Raw genomic sequence first — 27,617 nt, 5'->3', positions numbered from 1 at the left:
CCTCCTCTGAACAGGTCTCTGCCATAACATGCAACCCAAACAATCTGATTCCACATTTGCCTTTAGAAACAAGCACCAACTCCAGAGAAGGCACCTTAGCACTTTGGAAGCTGTTCAATCAAAGTTTCTAAGGCAGATTTTTTCTGTACCACCATTCATCCCAAACGCATCATAGAGACTGGAGGCAAGTCTCCCTTCAGTACTGACTTGGCAAAGAACTTTTAACTTCTGGTTTTGCCTAAACTCAAATCACCCCAGTTTACTATCCCTAGTACTTCAAGACTCCCATAAAAGTGCCTGGCTTAAAACTGTCTATCCAAAACTTCCCTCTTGTGGCCTATCCCCAGAACACCTACTCATTATGGGCCCCACTAAAGCAAACAGACTAACTGGTCAACTTCTAAAAGATATCGAGCACCAGAACAACCTGGCCACTATAAGGAAATTCTGCCCTTGGTATGTTCATTTTCCACCTCTCCATTTTGATTCTCTGGCCCCATATCTGCACAAACTTATTATCCCAAAATAGGTAAAGGGACCCCTGACCATTAGGTCCAGTCGCGGACGACTCTGGGGCTGTGGTGCTCATCTTGCTTTACTGGCCAAGGGAGCCGGCGTACAGCTTCCGGGTCATGTCGCCAGCATGACTAAGCCGCTTCTGGAGAACCAGAGCAGCGCACGGAAACGCCGTTTACCTTCCTGCTGGAGTGGTACCTATTTATCTACTTGCACTTTAATGTGCTTTTGAACTGCTAGGTTGGCAGCAGGGACCGGGCAATGCGAGTTCATCCTGTCGCGGGGATTCGAACCGCCGACCTTCTGATCGGCAAGCCCTAGGCTCTGTGGTTTAACCCACAGTGCCACCTGCGTCCCACCCCAAAATACAGACGTGCTTTTACACTTGCAAGACTGGATGTTTTGCCATCTGCAGTACTTGAGGGTCGATTCCAAAAGATCCTGCCTGAGAAACGTCTTTGCCCCTGTGGAGATGGCAGCACCGAAACCGTGGCACACGTCCCTCCTGTCCTGTACTCTCTACAAAGACCTGAGGAACAAGATCATCAGCCCACTTGTACTAACCATCCCAGGGCACCCAACCACTGCCAGAATGTGCTTCCTTCTATCAGATCAAAATGAGCAGATAACAGCAAAGGTTGCTAGGTTCATAGCAGGGGCAATCAGAATAAGGGCCACTAACTGACTGCTGATTCAGGACTTTAAATTGTGCTCTTATATCCAATTTCCTTTTCTGCGTATACTGTAATGTTTTACTGTTGCTATGGCCATTGGCTAATGCGAGTAAAGTTTTATTTATCTCATCTCCAGAGAAGGAGAGGCGCACATGAGGCTTAAAATGGAACACCCACATTTGCGCATGTTAGCACCCACCCCCTAAAGTGATGTCACCAAATTTCCGAGAGCGGGGCGTGTGTGTTCCCTGGGAGAAGCTGGACTTCCTCTGCGAGCAGTACAGGGAGCTCCGAGCATAACATAAACAGGTGCCGCAGCCAAATTTGCCCACAGCCCCCCTTCCACCCTCCAGCGTTCTCGCTTAACTGAAGGTCATGCCAATTGGCTGGCGAGACGCCCACTCCGCCAACCGTGACCACAAAAACAGCAACAGAGCCAAGCAGCTCTTCCTAAAGCAACTCCAAAATAACTTTTGCAGAGACCGGGAGGAATCGGCAGGCTGGAAGCAACATAAACACAGCCCCAGGGCAGGGAGGAGAAGCGGAAGGAGAGGATGCCTCGTGCAACAGGAGGGGTTTGTTTTTTTTGGGGGGGGGGCAAAGTTCGGCACAAGCCCCGGCTGAAGAACAAAACGAAGCTGCACCCGGGATGTCTTTATAAATTACATGGGAAAAGAAGGCTTACGGGCATCGCTTGGCTTAGCGTAGACTAAATCCCACCAGCAATCAGAGTGCTTCTCCAAGACTTACCATCTAAATACAGTGGTACCTCGGGTTACATACGCTTCAGGTTACACACCCCACTAAGCCAGAAATAGTGCTTCAGGATAAGAACTTTGCTTCAGGATGAGAACAGAAATCGTGTTCCGGTGGCGCGGCAGCAGCAGGAGGCCCCATTAGCTAAAGTGGTGCTTCAGGTTAAGAACAGTTTCAGGTTAAGTACAGACCTCTGGAACGAATTAAGTACTTAACCCGAGGTACCACTGTACAGTTATATGGAGAAAAAATGATTTACTAAGTACGGATAGCGGGACATCACGGTTCGAATTAAGGAGTCAAGCCAAAGCTGTGTAAAGAAGGCTTGTACTCCCTGTGTAGAAATTAATTTGAAAATATTTGTTTTTTGAAGTTAGCTCTATTTTTTTTGTTTTTATTCTTTTTCTGTCCCCCCCGCCCCCGCTTTTTCTTTCTCTTTTCTTTTTCTTTTCATTTTATTTATGTATAATGGATGTATCTATGTATTTGCAATAAAGAATTTTTTTTAAAAAATGAAGCGGAACCCATCACTAGCCAGGCAAGGACATGGGTAGGCAAACTAAGGCCCGGGGCCCGGATCCGGCCCAATCGCCTTCTAAATCTGACCCGCAGACGGTCCGGGAATCAGTATGTTTTTACATGAGTAGAAGGTGTCCTTTTATTTAAAATGCATCTCTGGGCTATTTGTGGGGCATAGGAATTCCTTCATTTTTTCTTCAAAATATAGTCCGGCCCCCCCACAAGGTCTGAGGGACAGTGGACCGGCCCCCTGCTGAAAAAGTTTGCTGACCCCTGGGCAAGTAGGTGCACCTGCGCACAGGGCTGGCCTGCTTTTTAAGTCCATTTCTGTAACACATTTCGCGAACAATAAAGCTCACATCAAAAACACAACCGCCACCAATTCAGTGTTGGAAACTCAGATAGGCACTAAATGGCTCCTGAAACCAGGGTTACAGCCGCTAAAACAGAATGTCTAGTTGCCATCTGGGGGCCAGGCAGCGAGAAACTTGTATCGCAGGTAGAATTCAACAAGGTGTGTGCGGAAAAAAGGGCAAGATCCAGGGATCCCCAAACATGCACCTCCAGAGGGTGGAGGTGTCAAATGCCATCCTGCCGCCCGGGCATCTTCACTCGGTTGGAAGCGGCTGATAGCCAGGTGCAAAATGCGCCTGGTGAATTTCTAGCGCTGCTGCCAGTACCTCCTCCAAGACAAACAAGTGCAGAAAGCCATGAGCACATGGTGCATTGCGAACATGAGAGGCATTTTGTTGGTCAGTACTAGAGTGTTAAGTTTGGCCATTGTACAGTGATACCTCGGGTTAGGGACGCAGGTGGCGCTGTGGGTTAAACCACAGAGCCTAGGACTTGCTGATCAGAAGGTCGGCAGTTCGAATCCCTGTGACGGGTTGAGCTCCCGTTGCTCGGTCCCTGCTCCTGCCAACCTAGCAGTTCGAAAGCACGTCAAAGTGCAAGTAGATAAATAGGTACCGCTCCGGCGGGAAGGTAAATGGCGTTTCCGTGCACTGCTCTGGTTCGCCAGAAGCGGCTTAGTCATGCTGGCCACATGACCCAGAAGCTGTACACCGGTTCCTTCGGCCAATAAAGCGAGATGAGTGCCACAACCCCAGAGTCGGCCACGACTGGACCTAATGGTCAGGGGTCCCTTTACCTTTACCTTTACCTCAGGTTAAGAACTTAATTCGTTCTGGAGGTCCGTTCTTAACCTGAAATTTGGGGAAAGTAGATTGAGGGTTTTGCCCCTCTCATAATGAGAGAATCCAATGAAGTTGAACTACAAGGTAAGCGGTTTGCCAAATGGCACGGCCGGCTCTTGAGCGTGTGTCCCCGCTGCGGCCAGAAAGTACAGCGACAGATGCTGAAGTTACAAAGCCAATTGCAGCGTTTCCTGTCTTGCGACATTTGCCGGAGAAACAGAAGCTTTTCTCTCTCTCACCAGTTTGACTTTACGGCTGGCTTGGCAGGTCATACAAGCAGCAGAACTGAATTATAGCGCTCCTTTTGCTTCTCTCCCCCCTCTCTCTACCTCCCACCAGCTTAGAATGTGCATCTCACATTATATGGGGTGTTTTTTATGCTTGAATGTTGGAAATGGGGGACACCACATCATGGTTGCTAGGCTTCTGCCTTTGCTGGTTTGGTTGCTGAATAACCAAGGAGGATACCTTGCCTGCAGAAAAATCAGTGTGGGGAGAGCTTGCTTGTTGGGCTGCAGAGCAGCCAAGTCACTCCAGGTGCTTCTGCAACAACACAGCCAGACCTTCCACCAAACCACAAAGCTAGGAGGAAATGTGGAGGGGTGGGAGTGTCACTGTGCAATTTTGGTGGGGGTGGGGAGGCGGGGAAGGAAGCCTAGTCCATTGCCACACTCCCCAGCACACTTGCTCTGGAGAGAGAGAATCTAGAAGCCGTCAAAATATATAATAATAATAATAATTAATAATAATAATAAATAATTTTATTTATACCTCACCCTTTCCGGTTCAAAAACTGGGCTCAGGGCGGCTAACAACAAATTTAAAACACTTAACTATAAAAGCAGCATAAAATACAGTATAAAAACATGAATAACAATAAAATTCAAAAATCAATTTAGGGGAAATAAGCACTAGATAATCCCCAGGGCTAGCTGGCTGAATTGGTCCTATTATGCAAAGTGGGAGACGCTATGCTAAACTAATTTCTGCCACTTGCAGAATTTGGCTGTGCTCAGCACAAAGTCTGGATTGCCTGGGTGCAAATTTTATTTTAATTTAATTTTTTAAAAAAGCAGGCAAGACCCTGCTCACACATTCCACGCTGCAGAGGCTGTCAAAGCCATCTTGGGCTTGCGGAAAGGCCTGCTCCAGGAAGCTTTGCTCAGATAAGGGGTCAAAGGACTCCCCGGTCGGTACACAAGTGTAAACAACGGCACGAAGGCTCCTCCCTCCCAAACTCACAGCCTATCGCCTCCCTCCTGCTTAGCCGCACCAGCCAATGGGAACGCGGTGCTTGAGCGATTTGACAGCCTAGTGCGAAATCTGGGCTCCCCTCCATCCCAGCGATGGAGAACCTCGGCTCTCAACTCCCACATGACTTCCTGTAGCAGCAGCTCATGATCCCAGAAAGGACAAACAAATAATGCATTTCTCTTCCGTCCAAGCTGCGGGAAGCGGCTGCCAAACATCCAAGCTGGAGAAAGCAAAGGCCAGAAATGGAACGTCCTGTTTCCAGGCCTTTAGCAACCAAGTTGCAAAGAAAACCATGCAGGCTTTTCACTTTAAAAGAGAGGCCCGTCTGCAACGGTTTCGTTTTGGGTCCTGCATCATCTGCCACCGCTCTTAAGACCATACAGTGGTACCTCAGGTTAAGTACTTAATTCGTTCCAGAGGTCTGTACTTAACCTGAAACTGTTCTTAACCTGAAGCACCACTTTAGCTAATGGGCCCTCCTGCTTCTGCCATGCCGCCGAAGCACGATTTCTGTTCTCATCCTGAAGCAAAGTTCTTAACCTGAAGCACTATTTCTGGGTTAGTGGAGTCTGTAACCTGAAGCGTATGTAACCCGAGGTACCACTGGAGGCTGCAGAATCGTTATGGCCCTGCTATCCAAGCACCCTGGAAGACCCCAGCTGGTTAGAAAATGCCAAGATCACAGGATTTGGCCCCTACAGGGCGGCTGCATATTCCTGTATTGCCGGGGGGTGGACTAGAGGATCCCTCAGGGTCCCTTGCAATCCTGGGATTCTATGCAGCTCTGCCGGATGAGGCCAAGGGCCCATGTGGTCTGGCATCCTGTTCTCAGGTACGTCCAAAGTCCCTAATCCGGCCTGCCGGTTGTTTTAATACTGCCGCATGACAGTTAATTTCCTGGGGTGAAATTCTAAAAGGAGGTCAACCATTTTAACCCTAAAAAAAGAGCTCAACAACTTTGGGGGGAAATCCAAAAAGATGCTCAACAACTTCAGTCCCAAAAAAGGTCAACTTTGGTCGGCCCTCAGGCATGCTCACTTCATCAAATCTGGCCCTCTTTGAAAAAAGTTCAGACATCCCTGCTCTATGGGAAGCCAGAAGCAGGATCTGAGCGTAAGAGCCCTTTCCTCTTGTGGTTTCCAGAAACTGGCATTCAGAAGAGTTAATAATAATAATAATAATAATAATAATAATAATAATAATAATTTATTATTTATACCCCGCCCATCTGGCTGAGTCTCCCCAGCCACTCTGAAAGGCTCCCAATCGAGTGTTAAAAACAATAAAGCATTAAATATTAAAAGCTTCCCTAAACAGGGCTGCCTTCAAATGTCTTCTAAAAGTCAGATAGCTGTTTATCTCTTTGACATCTGAAGGGAGGGCGTTCCACAGCGCGGGCGCCACTACCGATAAGGCCCTCTGCCTGGTTCCCTGCAACCTCACTTCTCACAGCGAGGGAACCGCCAGAAGACCCTCAGCGCTGGACCTCAGTGTCCAGGCAGAACGATGGGGGTGGAGACGCTCCTTCAGGTATACTGAACCGAGACCATTTAGGGCTTTAAAGGTCAGCACCAACGCTTTGAATTGTGCTCGGAAACGTACTGGGAGCCAATGCAGATCTCTCAGGACCGGTGTTATGTGGTCCCGGCGACCATTCCCAGTCGCCAGTCTGGCTGCCGCATTCTGGATTAATTGCAGTTTCCGGGTCACCTTCAAAGGTAGCCCCACGTAGAGCGCATTGCAGTAGTCCAAGCGTTGCTGCCTCCAACTGTGGCATGAAGCCATTGCTAGCCCCCTCCTCCAGGAATTTGCCCTATCATCTTTTACGGCAATCCAGCCACCACTGCCCTCCTGTGGCAGAGAGTTCCGCAGTTCCACAACATGCTCCATGAAGAAATTCTTTTATCTGCCCTGAACGTTCCAACTTTCAGCTTTCCTGGCCGTCCGCAAATTCTAGTGTTATGAGAGAAGGAGAGAAAAAAGCCTACAGCTTAAACTGAAAATAGCCGAAAGCTAGAAGCCTGATCACCTGCTGTGACATAGGGGCGATTTCTACTGCTTTGCAACTCCACAACAAGTGTTCTCATCGGTAAAGAGCTGTCCAAAAATGATTCAGGACACGAAGACCAATCCTATGGCAAAGTTCAACAGAGCTTACTTCCAGGTAAGAGGGATGAACAGTTAAGCCACTCTGAGAATTGGAGCTCCTGAACTGCTCTTTGACCATAATTATAAATTATTATTATTACATTGTAGCTCCGGGAGCAGGGTGTCCCAACAACTTTCAGTGTCCTTAAAACTATAACTCCCAGGATTATAACACACATCTACTTTCCTTTAATAAGCTCAGGGTATGTATCCATGGGATTAATGCCAACCCCTTATTTGACCTGAAAGGACTATATATATATATATGTGTGTGTGTGTGTATGTGAGAGAGAGAGAGAGAGAGAGAGAGAGATAGGGCACCATCCAACTACACGCCACTTTCTGGAAGGCACACACAGGTCTCTGCCCCAAGGAACTTACAAGTCTTCCATTCAACACAGGGGAAGACACAGTTCAGGGCAGTTATTTGTTTGTTTATTACCATAAACTGGCATACCGCCCTTCATGCATAGAGCTCAGGGCGGTTCGCAGAATGAAAACACAAAACAAGAACACAAAATATGTAATAAAAACAAGAACAAAACAGACCCGTAACACCCTCGTTCTTCCAAGTTATGCGCACTTAGGCTTAGCTGTCGAATGTTTAGGAACTGAATGAATGATTTTATTATTACGGTCACTGACCAGTTCCGACTCACTTACAATATCAGGAAAATCATAAAAAACACCACAGGAATACATTGAATTGCAACTGGGTACAGCAGAGACAATACAGATATAGCGGCAGTTAAAAATATGTATTAAATCTTGATCACTAAAATATAACCTAAAATGGTCACTGAAAAACCTTAATCATTTTGGTAGTACAGCTTGTTCCCTAAGTTTTATGGCAGTCACACAGAATTTGGTGCTCTCTAGATCCTTGTCCTCTACCAGGAGTTTTAGACATTGAAGTTCGGACCCATTTGGAGATTTTTGTATAACAGGAGTGATAAATGCTGAGCGTATATCCCCGTAGAAACAGCAGCGTCACAAGACATGAGAGACAGTTTCTACCTCCATCAAGCTGCAGGGGCAGACTCGTTCCACATACGGTTTACCCTCAAATCTGCCCTGCAAGAAGACAGATGGCAGCACGGTGAATCTAGCGAGGGTAAATGACCGTCTGTATTTGGGTATTTCCAATTTTGACCAATAATTTGCCAGGGTAAATCCTTTCCCATTATCTTGTATTGCTGGGTGTTTATCTTGCTCAGGTGGCATTGCAGTTCCACATATGTTTAGGAACTTTGGAGTTAAGGATTTAAAGAAAAGGTGGATTTTGGGGGATTTGCAGTGGAGGGAGAGAGAGAGAGAATAAATTGCTTCCTTCCCCACCCCAAACCCTCCAGGCACACAAAAGGAAAATGAGCCTGCACACCCAGTGCGCAAACACGCCCAGCGCACCAGGCGGGAGCAGGGAGACAGAGGGAGCCAAGTGGGCCAGGGGCCAAGGTGAGCTGTTTACTACCACACAGCAATGCCTTAACAGGTCTCTCTAGACTGCTCTGCATTGCAGGAGCCCAGAGGCAACCCTCTGGGATGAACAGCACTCCGGGACGGTCAAGTATCAAGTTACCCAGTCCTTGGAAGGGAGCGTTCAGTCCTTCCGCCCTGCACTGGTGGGCACATGTACACACACACACACACACACACACACACCCCTCTCTTAGCAGCTACAGAAATGCGCTCCTCAGCCAAAGTCCGGGATGGCGATGGAGAGGAGAGGGAGGAAGGGAACAGAGGACGTTTTGCAACCGGGTAGTTTTGGCCCAGACACCGCTTCCTTCCTGCAAAAGCTTGTATGGTGCGCAGCTCAACCGCCTCCACCGTTCAACAAGCCCTCCACGTAAACGTAAGAACGGCATCACTTTCATGGAATCTGTAGAGTGGACCCCAACGGCCATCTAGTCCAACCCGCTCGCAATGCAGGAATTTCTCAACTAAAGCATCGCGGAGAAATGCACAAACACACCCTCTGCTTAAAAGCTCCACCACCTTCCAAGGGAGACCGTGAACACTGCTGAACAGCTCTTGCCATCAGAAACTACTTCCCGATGTTTAGTCGGAATCTCCTTTCTTGGAACTGGAAGCCACGGGTTCGAGTCCTACCCTCGGGAGCAGGAGGAAACAAGCTTGCTTTAGGTCTGGTTTGCCATGTACATTCATACCTCGGGTTACAGATGCTTCAGGTCGCGTGTTTTCGGGTTAAGGACCCGCCAAAACCCGGAAGTACCGGAACGGGTTACTTCCGGGTTTCGGCAGTCTCGCATGCACAAAAGCGCTAAATTGCACTTTGTGCCTGCGCAGAAACATCAAATCGCAACCCACGCGTGCACAGACGCGCTGCTGCGGGTTGCGAACGTGCCTCCCACACGGATCACATTCGCAACTCGAGCGTCCACTGTACTATTCTTTATAAAGCTGACTTGCAATGCAAAATAAAAACATCTCCTTATAGACTTGAAAGCTGAAGTGCTCTCGCAACGGACCCACACTGCAGGAACCAGCAAGGAGGACCCGAGTCACAATCGCCCTCCCTCCCTCCTGTGTTTTCCAGCAACTGCAATTCGGAAGCATTGCTTGCTGCAGAGTGCAAGATGTGAAGAGCGCCCATCCTGATGCCAGCAGAGTGCGCCAGAAGAACAGAGAAACGCCAAACAGTTGTACTAGGAAAAGACAGCTGCTTTAGCGACAGTGTAATGCAGTTTCAAGGGACGCGGGTGGCGCTGTGGGTTAAACCACAGAGCCTAGGACTTGCCGATCAGAAGGTCGGCAGTTCGAATCCCCGCAACGGGGTGAGCTCCCGTTGCTCGGTCCCTGATCCTGCCAACCTAGCAGTTCGAAAGCACGTCAAAGTGCAAGGCGGGAAGGTAAATGGCGTTTCCGTGCGCTGCTCTGGTTCGCCAGAAGCGGCTTAGTCATGCTGGCCACATGACCCGGAAGCTGTACGCCGGCTCCCTCGGCCAATAAAGCGAGATGAGCGCCGCAACCCCAGAGTCAGACACGACTGGACCTAATGGTCAGGGGTCCCTTTACCTTTACTTAATGCAGTTTCAGTTACAGTCTCCTTTCAGCATACAGACTAAGAGCAAACCATAAACACAACAGCATAAACCTAAGCCATTGGTGCCTGCTGCTGGCAATAATAGTAATCTTAGGTGCCTGAAAACTCACTTCCCAACTTGCCAAGTTGGCTTTTCGAACGCAGCAAACTACCAATTGCAGATTGATATGCTCCAGCATCTACACAATCTGTCCCTCCCCCCCTTCTGTTTTTTGGAAATAATGGGAGTTTGTGCATTCCTGCCGTTGGCCATTCCAAAATTCTCCTATCAAAATTCTCCCATCAATGAAACTCTCCTATCTCCAGCTGCGGAGGCAGGGCATCGCCATACCACCAGGTGGCACTCCAGCCATGGCCACCTTGCTTAACAGCAGTCCACACACACACACACACACACACACACACACAGACCCCGCGGGCAGAGGAAGTGGCGTCCTGCCGCTCTCGGCTCCGGCAGACAGCAAAGCGAAGCAGCGCCTCCTCTGCCTGTAATCCAAGAAGATTAAACACACGCATAATTTGCTGCCTGCTTTAAGGCCTATTTTTAGCCCAGGTGCTTCCCCCGGCACGGAAAGTGACGCGGCCTGCCAGCGTGCACCGCACTGCCAGCTCGGGGAGCTCACAAGCGGCACCGCTGGGCATGGCTTGCACAAGCCTGCTGCAGCCAAGAGTGCCTGCCACAAGCGTGGGGCTGACAGCTTGTGCAGGAGGGGCAGAGGAAGGGGGAGTTCAGAGACCTGGAGGCCTTGGGAACCTGAACGTGGAGATCAGGGTGGACAAAAATCAATGATTTTTAAAAAATAAATAAAATTGGATATTTTATTGCCAGTTTCCTCCATGTAAAGGGACCCCTGACCATTAGGTCCAGTCGCGGATGACTCTGGGGTTGCGGCGCTCATCTCGCTTTATTGGCCGAGGGAGCCGGCGTACAGCTTCCGGGTCATGTGGCCAGCATGACTAAGCCGCTTCTGGCAAACCAGAGCAGCACACAGAAACGCCGTTTACCTTCCCGCCGGAGCGGTACCTATTTATCTGCTTGCACTTTGACGTGCTTTCGAACTGCTAGGTTGGCAGGAGCTCACCCCGTCGCGGGGATCTGAACTGCTGACTTTCTGACCGACAAGCCCTAGGCTCTGTGGTTTAACCCACAGCGCCACCCAGGTCCCCTTTTCCTACATGTATACACACCTCCCCTTTTCCTCCATGTATACACACCTCCAACCCCAGGAAGTGCCCAGAGGTGACAATTGCTGAGCTGATAGTTGGCCAAGGAAAGCCTAATCCCATCATCGGACTTGCCAAGGGGTCCAGACATGCAAAGGAAGTTCTATTGTACTTTGGGTGGTGGGACTTCAGAAGGTGTGTGCCTATGCTAATCTTATACCCTGGGTCTTGCTCTGACATGTCTGTTTATGCTAATCTTGTACCAAGGACTTGTCTGGACATGTTTGCCCAGGTTAAACTAGTGTAATCCCTGTTTACCCCTCCCCTTTTGTGACATGTCAGTGATGTAGCAATGATGCTGAAATATACTCGGAGTTGAGAGTGGATTTCATGCTCTTTATTCAGTTCATAGTAGTGAGGAATGGAAGTTCCCCCAGAATGTCTGCTTTATATACATTATTTACACAATAGGCACCACGTGATTGGTTAATTCTGGGGTTCACCTGTAGGCCAATCAGGTTGCGGATTCACTTCCACCTGGAGCTGGATTGGGTGGCTCCTGTGGACCAATCAGACTGCTGCATTCTGAATCCTATTGTTCTATGACCAATCAGACTGCTGCCTTTTGGATCCTATTCAACTCAGTACATAATAGATGCTGTACGAACTGTATTCTGGGATATGGTGGGAAACCTTTAAAAGTCCTTGTCACCCCATCCTCAGGGTTCAAAATTCCTCTTTGAACCTGTTGTGCAATAAACTTTGGTCTACAGCTATTTGCTCCGGTTGGTGGCTGGACTCCTTCCTTTATTCCGCAGGGACCCGCGGGCTTGTAATATGAATTTTGAGGTCTTAGATATATGTTAAATGTCCATAAGTGTACCAACCAAGCCAGTACATAGATCAGCACAGGAAGACCGACCTGAAACCATTTTGATTCCCAAACTGAGAAAATGATTTCTCTGCAAGGTCAAAGTGGGAAACCTCCCCATTGTCTCTTTCCTCACAAACGCTGTCTTAAGGGCACATTTGGGATGTGAATAGGGTGTGAGCCTGTGACATGGCCCAGGAACTAAGTATTTATCATTACAAAAGACTGGCCAGGCTCCCCAGGCAATCCAATCAAGTGACCATTAAACAGGTAACCTGGCAGACAGGAGGTAAACAAAGCACTCAGATTTCTGCTGTAGACGCCCTTTCTGTGATGTAGGTATAATGTATCTGGGGGGGGGGGTCTTGAGCTACACCCCTTCTGTGATTTACGTTTGACGTTTCTGGGGGTGGTCTTGATCTACAGGGTGGCAATTTCAAAAGTCTACATAAGGCCTTGCACGCCATTGTTCTGGGTTCTTCCTCCTCTCCTGCGTGTGGTGAGGGGAGCACCCTGTTGCAACAGATCAATAAAGATCAGGCTTACTAGCTGCTTTGCTGGTTGGCCTCTGTTATTTTCTCCTACCAATAGAGAACCTACGAAAGTAATATTATTATTATTATTATTATTATTATTATTATTATTATTTATACCCCGCCCATCTGACTGAGTTTCCCCAGCCACTCTGGGCGGCTCCCAATCAAATGTTAAAAACAGTACAGCATTAAATATTAAAAACTTCCCTGAACAGGGCTGCCTTCAGATGTCTTTTAAAGATAGGATAGCTGCTTATTTCCTTCACATCTGAAGGGAGGGTGTTCCACAGGGCGGGCGCCACTACAGAGAAGGCCCTCTGTCTGGTTCCCTGTAACCTCACTTCTCGCAATGAGGGAACCGCCAGAAGGCCCTCGGTGCTGGACCTCAGCGTCCGGGCTGAATGATGGGGGTGGAGACGCTCCTTCAGGTATACTGGACCGAGGCCGTTTAGGACTTTAAAGGTCAGCACCAACACTTTGAATTGTGCTCGGAAACGTACTGGGAGCCAATGTAGGTCTTTCAGGACTGGTGTTATGTGGTCCCGGCGGCCAGTCCCAGTCCCCAGTCTAGCTGCCACATTCTGGATTAATTGCAGTTTCCAGGTCACCTTCAAAGGTAGCCCCACGTAGAGTACATTGCAGTAGTCCAAGCGGGAGATAACTAGAGCATGCACCACTCTGGCGAGACAGTCCGTGGGCAGGTAGGGTCTTAGCCTGCGTACCAGGTGGAGCTGGTAGACAGCCGCCCTGGACACAGAATTGACCTGCGCCTCCATGAACAGCTGTGAGTCCAAAATGACTCCCAGGCTGCGCACCTGGTCCTTCAAGAGCACAGTTACCCCATTCAGGACCAGGGAATCCCCCACACCTGCCCGTCCCCTGTCCCCCAAAAACAGTACTTCTGTCTTGTCAGGATTCAACCTCAATCTGTTAGCCGCCATCCATCCTCCAATTGCCTCCAGGCACTCACACAGGACCTTCACCGCCTTCACTGGTTCTGATTTACAGGAGAGGTAGAGCTGGGTGTCATCTGCGTACTGATGAACACCCAGCTATATGGGCTCTTGGATACCCCATAAGGGGAAAAGGTCAGATTTTTGTTTTACAACACATCCCAGTCCCCTGGAAGTTCAGAATCAAAATACTTTGGACGCTGACTAACGGAGTTGCGCTCACATTTTCCAGGGATAAATCTGGGCCTTTCCAGAGCCCCTCGTGCAATGGACTTCTGCTTGCACAACAGAACTTCCCCTTCTGTGCACCCTCAAAACCTTCCCCAAAGCTTGGGGGGGGAGGTCTATAAGGGGAGGGGGAAGTCCCATTCCGCAAGGGGAACTTCGCTCGCAAAGCCCGGGACGCAGCGCGTTATTTTCCGGGGTGGAGTAGAACATAAACAAAGCAAAACCTTTGTGTAATATAACCAAGGAGCAGGAATACACTGTGAATATTCAGCTGAGCTTTCTAGTAAGGTTTTGCATCTCACTGGCGTCGCTATGCACAGGCGACTGAAATATGCTGACTGAAATATGAGATACTACTATGCTTTTTACTCTATCATACTTTTATTCCTCTTTCTTTTCTCCCCCCCCCCTTTCTATTTTGCTTTATTTTTGTTCTTTTGTATGTATACTCTCAATAATTTCTATGTTTGTTTGCTGGTATTGCATGTATTTTAAGACTCTGCTTGTTCAATAAAATAATTATATTAAAAAAGAAGAAATAGTAGAAGTTGTTGTTGAGCTTTTTTTAGGGTTTAAGTTGTTGAATTTTGGGGGGAATTTTCTTTTTTAGGATTTGACTACAATAAATAAACTGCCACAGGGGCTGCATAAAACCGGCCGAGGGCCAGATTGGCCCCCCAAAACGGACTTTGGACATGCCTGAACTTGGTGGAACTTGCTCCCGAGTAAACATGGAAACTGCGGCAAAAACCAGCTATTCTGAATGTAAGCCACAATCTGACCATGCACTTATAGCCCTGTGATTACACTTTAAGCAGTCATGGCTCCCCTCTCACAAAGAATTCTGGGAAATGTAGTTTGTTATTCCTCTCCCAGAATTACAGTTCTCAGAGTGGTTTAGCAGTCAATCCCTCTTCCCTACAAACTCTGGGAAATGTAGCTTTGGGAGAGGAATAAGAGTCTCCCAACAACTCACAGAACCCTGAACAAACTACAGTTCCCAGAATTCTTTTGGGAAAGCCATGTTTATATATATATGGTGTCAATGCATCCTTAGTTATTTTCCATCTCTGCATTCTTGCATACTGTTTCTAAGCCCAGGTAACCCTTTCTTTCTTTTTCCATTTTCATCGAAACGTTCATCATTTCTGTTTTTCCTACTGGCAAGAACTAAGATATACTTAGAGCAGCAACCTGCAGTTTCATCTCAGACATGTGATAAATTTAGAATTATTGTTTCAGTAAGACAACGGCTGCAACTCTTTCCACACCTGCCTGGAAATAAGCCCCACAGAGCCCAGAAAGTCTAACTTCCTTCCATCTGGAGTTTACGTATGGTACTAAAGTGTATTGCAAGCTGTGTCGATGATCATTCCATCAATAGTCAGGATATAAATTTTCTAAATAAAAATATGCAAGATTTACAAGTTTAAAAATTCCATAAATATACCATACAGTACAACCGTAGAGGCTGACTCAAGTTATTCACTATACACCAAATGTTAAGAGGAAATTTAGATATGATAAGAAAGGATATATTTGCATAAAGTCAATTTCCCTTCCAAAATCTGATTCTCCAACCCACCCACCCACTCACTCACCCCACTCCTTGGGTTTTTCCATATGTCCAGAAATATTATATATCTCCTTCTACATTCCAGGGTGCTTCTTAAGAACCCAACAAGTTAATTATTTACTATTACTTTATTTATTCAAAGTCTATACCACCCTTAATCAAAGGATCACAGAGCGGTTTACAACATAAAGCACAAAACTGCGCAACGTAATAATAAACAAACACACCCCACACACCCTTACAAGTTTAAAAAGCCGCAGGTGTGAAAGTGTGGGGTGCACTTTGAACATTGAGGGTGTTTCTTCATATTATTACATCAGCGGAGGAAAAAATATCAGCTGTGGCATGAAGCCGATTGGCATGGCCACGAGACTGGCAGATATTGATAAGAGGGCAAATTTCAACACAGAGGTGTATGGTCTCCAGAAAGCAATTTCATCGTACCCTGGCTGAAGATAGCATCCCCACCGTCCCCGATTCTGCAAAACTCAGCTGCTCCAGGTAAGCAAAGGTAGGATTCTAAGGTGCCACCTCTAGGCAGTACAACTCTTCTACGCTCCATCAGAATAAAAACCACCGCCTTCCAACAAATCATAGCAACAGTCTATGTACCTTAACCACAAATACAAAGAGAAAACTCCTTTTCAGACGCCGCAGACTGATGAGTGTGTTTGGTTCTGGTGAGCTGGGGTGCGAAGAGGGAATAGAAAACCAGAGGGGGTAAGGGAGCGTCCTGGAAAAGGGCGTCCGGGATTCCGGAATGGAGAACTTGGTGTCGCAACACCTCTTGCCAGGTGTGAGGGCAAAGAAGCTCTCCCAGGTCCCTGCTTCAACCAGGGGTTGAATTAGAGCATGGGTAGCTAAACTAAGGCCTGGGGCCCGGATCCGGCCAAATTGCCTTCTAAATCCGGCCCGCAGACGGTCCGGGAATCAGCGTGTTTTTACATGAGTAGAATGTGTCCTTTTATTTAAAAAGCATCTCTGGGTTATTTGTGGGGCACAAGAATTTGTTCATTTCCCCCCCAAAATATAGTCCAGCCCCCCATAAGGTCTGAGGGATAGTGGACCAGCCTCCTGATGAAAAAATTTGCTGACTCCTGAATTAGAGCATGGGTACGTAAACTAAGGCCCGGGGGCCAGATTCGGCCCAATCGCCTTCTAAATCCGGCCCACAGACGGTCCAGGAATCAGTGTGTGTTTACATGAGTAGAATGTGTGCTTTTATTTAAAATGCATCTCTGGGTTATTTGTGGGGCATAGGAATTTGTTCATTTTTTTCTTTTTGCAAAATAGAGTCCGGCCCCCCACAAGGTCTGAGGAACAATGGACCGGCCCCCTGCTGAAAAAGTTTGCTGACCCCTGGCACACACCAAAGACACTAAGAAGTTGAGAACAACAGCAGTGGCAGCTGCGCGTAGTGGGGCCCCATCCTGATCAACATTTAACACAGGGGTCAGAAAACTTTTTCAGCATTGTCCCTCAGACCTTGTGGGGAGCCGGACTATTTTTTTTTGGGGGGGGGGGGGGATGAATGAATTCCTATGCCCCACAAATAACCCAGAGATGCATTTAAAATTAAAGGACACATTCTACTCATGTAAAAACACGCTGATTCCCGGACCGTCCATGAGCCAGATTTAGAAGGCGATTGGGCCGGATCCAGCCCCCGGGCCTTAGTTTGCCTACCCACGGTTTAACAGAAGGGTGACAAAACCCTCCAGAGGAATGAAGCGCCTAGCAAGCCGTCCTGTAAAGCAGGTGTCAATATGTTCGCAGTGGAGTTGGAAAAAGAAATGCCTGCAGCAAAAACAAGCTGCGCTCCTCTGCTACGGCCACCAAACTAGTTTTCAGGGAAATCTCCAGCGCTCAAGGCCAACGACACGACCCGAATGTTTTCTAAATGCAGCAACGCAATCCACTGCGAGAGATGGATAAGATACCAGCCCTTCACTAAACCGGTGCATTTTCCTTCCAATTCCCACCATTCAATGAGCTTTGCAATAAATAAGACTCAGAAAGGAACTACTCCCTCCAGAAACCCAAAATAACTTTTCTCCAACGACCCTACCTTTGCCTGGGCACTGGGATGTAGGCTGAATGACGCAGGGGGCCCTGATCCAGCAGTCGGAGTGCCGCCGCCTCATCCTCCAGCCGCTTCGGCACCAAGGGATCGGACAGGTGCCTCGGCCTCCCGTTGATCGGCTCCGCTTCCGCCGGAAGCCCCTTCCCACTGCAGTGGGCAGGACTCTGGAAAAGGACACAGAGGCGTTTGATGCCGGACGCAGGTAGCAAATCAACAGCAACAGCTGGCCATAACCCTTGAGAGAGTTTGCCCAGCTCCTTTCAGCTCAATAGAATCTCTTGCCACCACATCCTGTCCTGTGGCGGCGAGTTCCGCAGATTGTCACACAGTACCGCAGGGTAGTGAAAGGTTGCTACCTTATTTTGACATCCAGCTCTGGGCCCCAAGATAATTGTGATGAAAATATCTGTTTCTCTCTCTCTTCTTTTACAATTCAAAGTGTTGGTGCTGACCTTTAAATCCCTAAACGGCTTCGGTCCAGTATACCTGAAGGAGCATCTCCACTTCCATTGTTCTGCCCAGACACTGAGGTCCAGCGCCGAGGGCCTTCTGGCGGTTCCTTCATTGCGAAAAGCAAAGCTACAGGGAACCAGGCAGAGGGCCTTCTTGGTGGTGGCACCTGCCCTGTGGAACTCCAGATGTCAAAGAGAAAAACAACTACGAGACTTTTAGAAGACATCTGAAGGCAGCCCTGTTTAGGGAAGCTTTTAATGTTTAATAGGTTTTGTATTTTAATATTCTGTTGGAAGCCGCCCAGAGTGGCTGGGGAAACCCAGCCAGATGGGTGGGGTATAAATAATAAATTATTATTATTATTATTATTATTATTATTATTATTACACGTGGCCTTGTATTATTTCTGTGGTTCTGCTTGTATTGGTGTTCTTTTTAAAAAAAGAACCCAACCTCCAACTCCCCCCCCCCCCCAAGTCATGCATGTGAGCAGCCAGGAAGGGCTTGGCTCTGTTCTTAAAGCACAGGAGCCCTTGGCTTTATCTTGGATAAACAGAGCAGGTGCAGACAAAAGAAGTGAGCAAGCTTGGCCTTATTGCAACTGAAATCCAGGCTACCCCAGCCAGCAAAGCCCGTTCAGGACTGATAAGCGTGTTCTAACATGGAGGCAGATTTCTCTTCTGCACTGGCGCTAAAAATCTACTCACACCAGGCAGCAGGAGCACAGCTCAGAAACAAGGACGGGCAGTTCAGTTGCACCTCCGGGGTCTATCCATCTATCTTTGGATAGGCTTTTGAGCTCTGTAATCCTTTAGAACACCAATCCACTTCTGCAGGGGCTGACCAGGAAAGCCAGAGTCAGCTAAACTACCCAGTGCTACCTTTGCTGTGGCTTTTCTCTTAAGTTCTGGCTTGCAAGTCTAATAAATGCCACAAATATTGAGCATCTTTGCTTTAAGGAACAGGGGGAAAAGAAGAGGGTAACCCGGCAAACCTGTGACAAAACTGCTTTTGCAAAAAATAGTTAAGGATTAAACCAACATATCAATTGGGAGAAAGAAAGGCCTGGGTGACAGATCAATATATAATCCAAAACAAGAAAAGAAGTTATTTTTATATGCAGTGACAGCAGCAAGAATATTGATGGCCCAGAAGTGGAAACAGGAGGAATTACCTACGATAGAAGAATGAAGAACTAAAATGATGGATTATGCAGAACTGGACAGAATGACAGGAAGGATCCGGAATCGACGAGATCAAATATTTACAGAAGATTGGGGAAAGTTTATCCAATATATGCAAAAACTGAGTGATAATAAAATTACGTTTGTAAGCTTTAAGGAAGCTCTGTGAGGGGAAAGGGTTAAAAGGGCAGAAATGTGTAAAAAGTAACAATAGGAAGGAATGGCAGACAAATTGAGGGAAGTCAAAAAAGAGAAGTAAGATGTAATTAAGATGTATGGAATGTATAAATTTGTTTTTGTATTTGAAAACTAATAAAAATATAATATAAAAATATATATATAATCCAAAACAGGTTTGAAGTCCATATTGTGATATCGGTTTCACAATTTTGGGCCTGGCAATACATCGCGAATCACTGGGGGGGGGTGCATGCAAAAATCACAATGTGGGGGAAAACATGATGCCAGCCAATGCTTCTCTGATTCCTGCAAGTCCTGTTAACTGTGCCAGTTCAGCTCTCCCCTCTCTCCTGCAGGAGGCAGCGAATCACAAGAGCAGGCGCTGGCAAAAATCACAATGTGGGGAAAACTGTGAAGCCAGTGCCTCTGCCTAGCTCCACCCTCATTTCAGACATCGTGATACAGTCATATCGCGTGTTGTGTTTGCTTCAGGTTGAGCGTTTTCAGGTTGCGTCCCACGGCGACCCGGAAGTACTGGAAAGGGTTACTTCCGGGTTTTGCCGCTTGCGCATGTGCTCAAAATGAGGTCACGCGCATGCGCAAAAGTGGCAAATCGCAACCCGCGCACACGCAGACACGAGTTGTGTTCTGCTCAGGTTGCGAACAGGGCTCCAGAATGGATCCCGTTCGCAACCAGAGGTACCACTGTATATTGATATACAGTGGTACCTCAGGTTACATGTGCTTCAGGTTACAGACTCCGCTAACCCAGAAATAGTGCTTCAGGTTAAGAACTTTGCTTCAGGATGAGAACAGAAATTGTGTTCCGGTGGCGCGGCGGCAGCGGGAGGCCCCATTAGCTAAAGTGGTGCTTCAGGTTAAGAACAGTTTCAGGTTAAGAACGGACCTCCAGAACGAATTAAGTATTTAACCTGAAGTACCACTATACAGTGGATGCTCGGGTTGCGAACGGGATCCATGTGGGATGCACATTCACAACCCGCAGCGTTCACAACCTGCGTCTGTGCATCTGTGCATGCACGGGTTGCAATTCAGCGCTTCTGCACATGCGCAACCGCCGAAACCTGGAAGTAACCCGTTCCGGTACTTCCGGGTTTCGGCGGTCTGTAATCCGAAAAAACGCAACCTGAAGCGGCTGTAACCCGAGGTATGACTGTATTGCGATGTTTAGCTTGTGGTAACATCACGATGTTGAAAACCAGATATTGCCCAGCCCTAGTGGGGAACCTCAGACCCTGCAGCTGAATGTGGCCCCCCAGGATGCTCTGTCCGGCCCTTGACATTCTCCACAGGCCACCCCCCACACCTGCCATTGAGGGCGACTGGGATGGGTCCCAGAAATCTTAAAAAAAATAAAATCCCAATGGCCAGTATGTGTAGAAACTAAGCATTTTATTTGCATTCGATACTCCACCCACTTCCCCCCCCCAAGCCCTGCTCAACCCTGCCATGTGGCCCTCAGACATGGTCTGGAAGGCAATGCGGCCCTGGGGCGGAAAGGGATTCCCTATCCCTGGTATCAGCCAACCCAGGTCAACAGGAAAGCCCTGGATTGCAGCAGTCTGAGAGCGAAGCTGCGAGAAATGATACACACTGGGCAAGCCAGCAACACCTGTCTGGGCAAGGGCCGCAGCAAAACGTTAGAGCACACACCTCGGATGCAAAAGGTCCCAGGTTCCATTCCCAGCGTCTCCCAGTAGGGCTGTGAGGACACCCCACCCTCCTGTAACCTGCAGAAAATATTGCTACGTCACTTGGGGGTGGGAGAGCTCGGAAGCAAGGCTCCTTCCACCTGCTTTGCAAGAGGTCCACCCAGCACATCCTGCACCTGGATATTATAGGAACAACTGTTCAGAAATTGTTGCCTAGGTTTTTGTTTTCCTCTTCCCTCCCTGATCCTCTCTCCTTGTGTGCCGTGGGTTTTTGTTTTTGTTTTCTTTTAAGATTGTTAAGTCTGCAGGGCAATTTTGTGCTTCTATCCTGTATTTTTATCTTGCGAACCGTCTCAAGATCTTCGGATGAAGGGCGGTATATAAAGTTTGTAGATGATGATGATGATGTAAGCTGCTCTGGGAGCCTTATTGGCTGAGGAGCAGGTTACAAATGCTCTAAATAGCCAAATAATAAATGTACCTTCCCTCCCCACCCCGGTCTTAATTCCTGTCCTTTATAGCTTATCTCACTCCAATTACTTGTAGACGACACCAAATTGGAAAACTCTCCAACGCTCGGCTGCCACCCTGCAGCTCAAACTCAGACGAGCCCCTTGCTTGTTGACAGAGGGCATCTGTTGGTATGAACTCAATGCTGCAAGGAGTCAGCTTCCCAAACAGCTTTTTTTCTTAAAAACAGGAGAGTGAACCAGGGCTGCATCTGTCTACAGAATCCAACCACTGCAGCAGACTGGACCTCTCTGGACTGCCCTCAGCACCGGTTCCAAAGTTCTGACCGGTGATGTAGGCGCCCTTGCACATCCAAGTGGCGGTCGTATAATTCTAGAACCTCAACTTTAACAAAACAATTAAAAGCACACCACCAAGTTTCTAGGCCTCATGACTACGAAGTTGGTGAAACCTGTTGCATGTCAGGTTAAGGCTGGAGAAAGGATACAAAGGCGAAATTTCAAGCAAGTGTGCCTGACTCTGCCTCCAGCCTCACAGCCAATTATTCCACACCATCTTCCTACTTTTAAAAAAGCCCAGGGAGAAAATATGTGTCCCATGAGTGAATCGCAGTAGCGTCCATCTAGTGGACATTCAGTGGTACTGTTGACCTGCTAAAATAGGAGCTAGAATCCCATTTCCATCTGCACCAGCAGGCAAGGGCAATATAATGTCCAAAACTGGTCCATATTGTGATATCGGTTTCATGATTTTAGACCTGGATATATATTATGAATCATGGTGTGTGAGTGTGTGTTATGCTATGCAAAAATCACAATGCGGGGAAAACCGTGAAGCCTCCATCCTTATTTCAGACATTGTGATATATCGATATATTGTGATGTTTAGCTGGTGATGTATCACGATGCTAAGAAACATCGCCCAGCCCTACCAGGGAGGATGGAAGTTAGGGGGCAAGAGGTTGAAAAAGAGACACCCCCCCAAAAAAAATTACTTTGGGGGCAGATGGAGAGAATCAGAAAAAGGCTGTTTCGATGAAGGGCTGACCTTGAAATATTTGTATTAGTAGAATTGTAATGTTTTCAACAACACACCAGAGCACTACCAAATAAACGTTTGGCTTATAGTGTTACTATGTTTGGCATATTAGCATTGGCCTATTAAGGATTTAATAGGGGTGCTTATGTTTATAGGTGTGTGAGGATAAGCACACGTTTTGTGTGTGTGTGTGTGTGTGTGTGTGTGTGTAATATTAATCATAGTAACTTTTTTGTTAGCTTCAGCCCAATTGCATCTGAAAGGTAGCAGATTCTCCCCTCTTGCACGAAACCTTGCTTATTCTCAAGAGCACCCGGCCTCCAACCCAAAAGGTAGCAAGGCTTGGGGTGAACTCCACAGGCCATGGCTTCCATCGCTCTAAATCACAGGGACCCAGCCCTAGGCATGAAGCCCCAACGAATCCCATTGGGGCTGGCCTTGGGAGCCTGTTAAAACACCAGACCCACCAGCCTCCCATCTCTGCTTGGAGACCCTGAGACACGACAGTTCCCTAAGAGAGCGATTCCACCCATGAACCTTGCCCCTCACTTCTTTGGGGAGGGGTGGGCAACCCTCACCATTCAGAGAGGGGTTGCACCTCAGTGACAGAGCACCTTGGCCTAACCCTGTCTACACAGTGGTAACCTCTAGATTACTGCAATGCATTGTACGCAGGGCTGCCTCCAAAGACGGTTCGGAAGTTTCAGCCGGCGCAGAGTTCAGCAGGCCAGGTTGAGCAAGACGGTTTGAGCATCTTGCACCGATCCTGGCCCGACTGCACTGGCTGCCAATTAGTTTCTGGGCCCAATTCAAAGTGCTGGGTTTGACCTATAAAGCCTTAAACGACTCAGGACCGCCAAGCCTCAAGGACCGCCTCTCCCCATATGCACCGATCCGGACACTACAATCACCATCTGAGGCCCTGCGCCTCCGTGAGCGGTCCAGAGGGCTGCAACACGAGAACGGGGCCTTTTCTGCAGTGGCTCCCCGTCTGTGGAATGCTCTCCCTAGGGAGGCTAGCCGGGGACCATTATTATTATTATTATTATTATTATTATTAATTTCTATCCCACCCATCTGGCTGGGTTTCCCTAGCCACTCTGGGCGGCTTCCAGCAAGATTAAAAATAAATTAAAACATCAGCCATTAAAAACTTCCCTAAACACACATTGTATGTCTTTAGGCGCCAGACGAACATGTTCTTCTTCAACCAGGCCTTTGGCTGATTAATATTCTACAGTGTGTCTGTGGGAAGGGCGGGGGGCTAAATTGTTTAGTTCTTTTTGCTTTAGTTGTTTACTTGTTTTTAACTTGTATTGAACCGCCCTGAGATATTGTGGTGAAGTGTGGTATATAAATTTAATAAATTAATGCAAATAATAAAAATAAACTTCCAGTCCAAAATTCTGGAGAGGTGCAACCACACCAGCTGGAGGGCCACCGATTTCTCATCCATGGCATAGGCACCATGGAGCTGAATAGACGAGTGATATTCTGCATAAAACAGATTCCTGGAACATGGTCAGGAACATGGAAGCTCCAGCTCATTGGAAAATCCCTCCCAGCTCCCCTTAGCTCTTGAAATTTGCCTAGACACTTTCAAGCCTGTTTAGACTTGTGCATGCCCCCCCACAAGTGATGTTCAGAGGCTGGAAACAAAGGAGAGGTCTTCTTGGTGGTGGCCCCCAATCTGCCTCTTCCCAGTATAAAATAGAGAGTTCCACAGTTTAACAATGCACTGCTCAAAGGATTGTCTTATCTGTCCTGAATTTTCCAACCTTCAGCTTCCTTTAATAGCCATGATTTATAGTGTAAGGATGGGAGGAAAAACTTCTATTTTCACCTTCTACATGCAGTGCATGCTTCCACACACCTCTACCATATCCCCTCTTATTCGCCTTTTCTCTAAACTAAAAAATCCCAGACACTGGAACATTTTCTCATTCCACAAGCTCGATCATTTCGCTTGCCCCTTTCCAACTCAACAATAATAATAATAGAATAATAATTTATTATTTATACCCCACCCATCTGGCTGAGTTTCCCCAGCCACTCTGGGCGGCTCCCAATCGAGTGTTAAAAACAATACAGCATTAAATATTGAAGACTTCCCTAAACAGGGCTGCCTTCAGATGTCTTTTAAAAAGAAGATAGCTGCTTATTTCCTTTGACATCTGAAGGGAGGGTGTTCCACAGGACAGGAGCCGCTACCGAGAAGGCCCTCTGTCTGTTTTCCTATAACCTCACTTCTCGCAATGAGGGAACCACCAGAAGGCCCTCGGAGCTGGATCTAAGTGTCTGGGCTCAACAATAGGGGTGGAGACGCTCCTTCAGGTCTACTGGGCTGAAGCCGTTTAGGGCTTTAAAGGTCACACCAACGCTCTGAATTGTGCTTGGAAACATACTGGGAGCCAATGCAGATCTCTCAGGACTGGTGTTATGTGGTCCCAGCAGCCGCTCCCATCACCAGTCTAGCTGCCACATTCTGGATTAATTGCAGTTTCCGGGTCACCTTTAAAGGTAGCCCCATATAGAGTGCACTGCAATAGTCCAAGCAGGAGATAACTAGAGCATGCACCACTCTGGCAAGACAGTCCACGGGCAGGTAAGGCCTTTTGTGATGAGGTATTGATGCGGGTGGCACTGTGGGTTAAACCACAGAGCCTAGGACTTGCCGATCAGAAGGTCGGTGGTTCGAATCCCTGCGACGGGGTGAGCTCCCGTTGCTCGGTCCCTGCTCCTGCCAACCTAGCAGTTCAAAAGCACGTCAAAGTGCAAGCAGATAAACAGGTACCACTCCGGTGGGAAGGTAAACAGCGTTTCCGTGCGCTGCTCTGGTTCACCAGAAGCGGCTTAGTCATGCTGGCCACATGACCTGGAAGCTGTATGACGGCTCCCTCGGCCAATAAAGCGAGATGAGCGCCGCAACCCCAGATTTGGCCACGACTGGACCTAATGGTCAGGGGTCCCTTTACCTTTACTATTCCAAATGGGCCACTGCAAACTGCAGGAGGAGAGAAGGTGCTGGGCAAAGTGGGCCACCGGCCTGGTCCAGCACAACTTTTCCTACAAGGGACCACCAAAGCTCATCTACTCCACCCCTCCCGCAACGCAGGAATAATCAAGGCCCAACATTGCCAAGCAGGTGCCCTGCAGATGTTCTGGCCTCCAACTCCCACGAGCTCCAGATTCTGCCCGCCGCCGCCTGCGACTCAACTCGCCCTTTCGGACTCCCAGCAGGATCCAGAAGCGACGCCTCCCCGCCCCCTGCACGGCGCACGTGTGAATCCCCAGCGAAGCGCTCCGGAGGCGGGCGCTGCTGTTTTCCCCACCCACAAACCGAGGCCGAGCCCACCCACCCCGGTGGGCCCTCCCCTCCTGGCCCAGCGCGGTGCCTGTTCTGCAGAGTGATTGATGGCCCGTCCCTCCGAGCAGCTCGCGCCCCGCCATGCAGGGGTGGAGACCCGATGGGGCGGGGATGGGCTCGGGCGGAAAAAGAGAGAGAGAGAGAAAAGGCGGCTCTCTGCAGCTCCGCTCCACGTCCCCGGCCCATTGCAATTCCCTCCCCTCGATCAAAAACTTTCAGCGCAAGCAAAGCAAGCAGAGAGAGGCGCCATCTTTTCGCGAAGGGGAATCTAACTTTTCGCCGGGGTTGCTGCAAGGCCGGGGAAGCCGGGCGCCTCTCGGGTTTGCCAGCTGGACCCGACGGCGCGCACGGTCTCTCTTTGCAAGCGCAGCGTGGCAGGGGCTCGGCGCTGGCACGGGCCCCTTTTTGCTTCGGGGGCCTAGCGGAGCCCCCAACTACTATTTAGAATTGACGGCCGAGTAAAGCGCTCCAAGGATCGCACTGCGCGGCTAGTTTCCGCTCTCCGAGCCTAGGGAAAAAGGGTGCGCGCGCGGGTGCCGTCTGCAAAGAAGCCGGGTCTTTCCAACCCACCCGGGACTTCTTTATTTTGCAAGCAAGCGCGGCGGCTCTCGGTGGCTTCGTGTAAGGGCCGCTCCTCCAGCCCACCCTCCCTATGCAACTTCCCGGTCCCACCCTCCAGCTGCCATGCATGGCTCTGGGTGGTTCCCCTCCCCCTCCCCCCGTTTGCAAATATAATGCACCCCCCTCAACCGAAATCCGCCTCCAAGGCTCTAAGCAATTTCTTGCCAAACGCGTTGGGGACTCTCCTTTTTCCGATCTCTGCAAAAATAATATTCCCTACACACGCCCCGCACTCCTGGCCTCCCCTGCGCAGGACGGCTGTATATCTTTCCCCGCCCCAAAAGTCCACGAAGGAAGCAGCAGCGCCGCGAAGCCCACGGCCGTCGAGTCTTTGCAAGTTCAGCTAGTCGCCTGCGTCTCTCGCCCGCCCTCCGTGCTCCTGTGCGCCATGGCGGGACACACCCACCCGCTTCTCCTTCGCCAGATCCGACAGCGCGGCCGAGGCCGGGAGCAGCAGCGACACGGGACGGGACCAGACGGGGCGGGAGAGCGAAGTTGCCGCCGCCGCCTTCCGCCGCTTCTTACCTTTTGCAAAAGCTGCAGCCTGCCTTTGCTGCCGGCCGGGGAGCTCCTGCCGGCGCCGTCCCTCGCAGCTCCTGCGCCGGGACCTCCTTCGGATCGACGCCGGATCTTCCACCAGCACCGTGTAGACGGCGTTGCTGGCTGCCTCGGAGGAGGAGGAGGAAGGGGGGTACGGGGAGGCGAGCGGCTTGCAGGAGGCGGAGATCACCCCGCAGCACAAGCCGGGCGCCGGGGGGCTGCCGTCGGGGCAACAGGGTCCGGCGGACGTCAAGCCGGGCGGCGGGGAGCAGATCCTGCCGCCGGAGGAGGCGAGGCGTTTGAAAAGACGCGGCTTGGGCTCCATGATCGGGGAGGGGGGGCGAGGAGGAGGAGGAGGGGGCCTGCAAGCCCCCTTCCCCGCCGAGGGCGAGGGGGGCCGCCGCAGAAGCTGTGCGGGGTGAAGCCCCCCGCGCTGCCTCCCAGACTTTCCCTCCCGCCAGCCAGCCAAGCGAGGGAGAGAGAGAGAGAGAGAGAGAGCGCGCCTCCCCCCGGACCACGCCCCCCTCTCCTGCCCCACCGCCTGCTGCC

General features: G+C 49.2%; 1 protein-coding gene across 1 annotated transcript in view; it reads right to left on the bottom strand.

Annotated features, from left to right (window-relative positions):
- Positions 1 to 27,579, bottom strand: part of SLC2A4RG (SLC2A4 regulator) — a 44,169-nt gene extending 16,590 nt beyond the window's left edge. The window contains 3 exon segments of the mRNA XM_081011276.1: positions 17,527 to 17,705; positions 27,054 to 27,113; positions 27,115 to 27,579. Coding sequence (XP_080867402.1) covers positions 17,527 to 17,705; positions 27,054 to 27,113; positions 27,115 to 27,393 — 518 coding nt within the window. The 5' untranslated portion in view covers positions 27,394 to 27,579.
- Between the last annotated feature and the right edge of the window lie 38 nt (positions 27,580 to 27,617).

This window comes from Podarcis pityusensis (genome assembly GCF_964106645.2).
Source record: "Podarcis pityusensis genome assembly, chromosome: 6".
Taxonomy (NCBI): domain Eukaryota; kingdom Metazoa; phylum Chordata; class Lepidosauria; order Squamata; family Lacertidae; genus Podarcis; species Podarcis pityusensis.
This window is presented reverse-complemented; position numbering and strand designations above follow the sequence as displayed.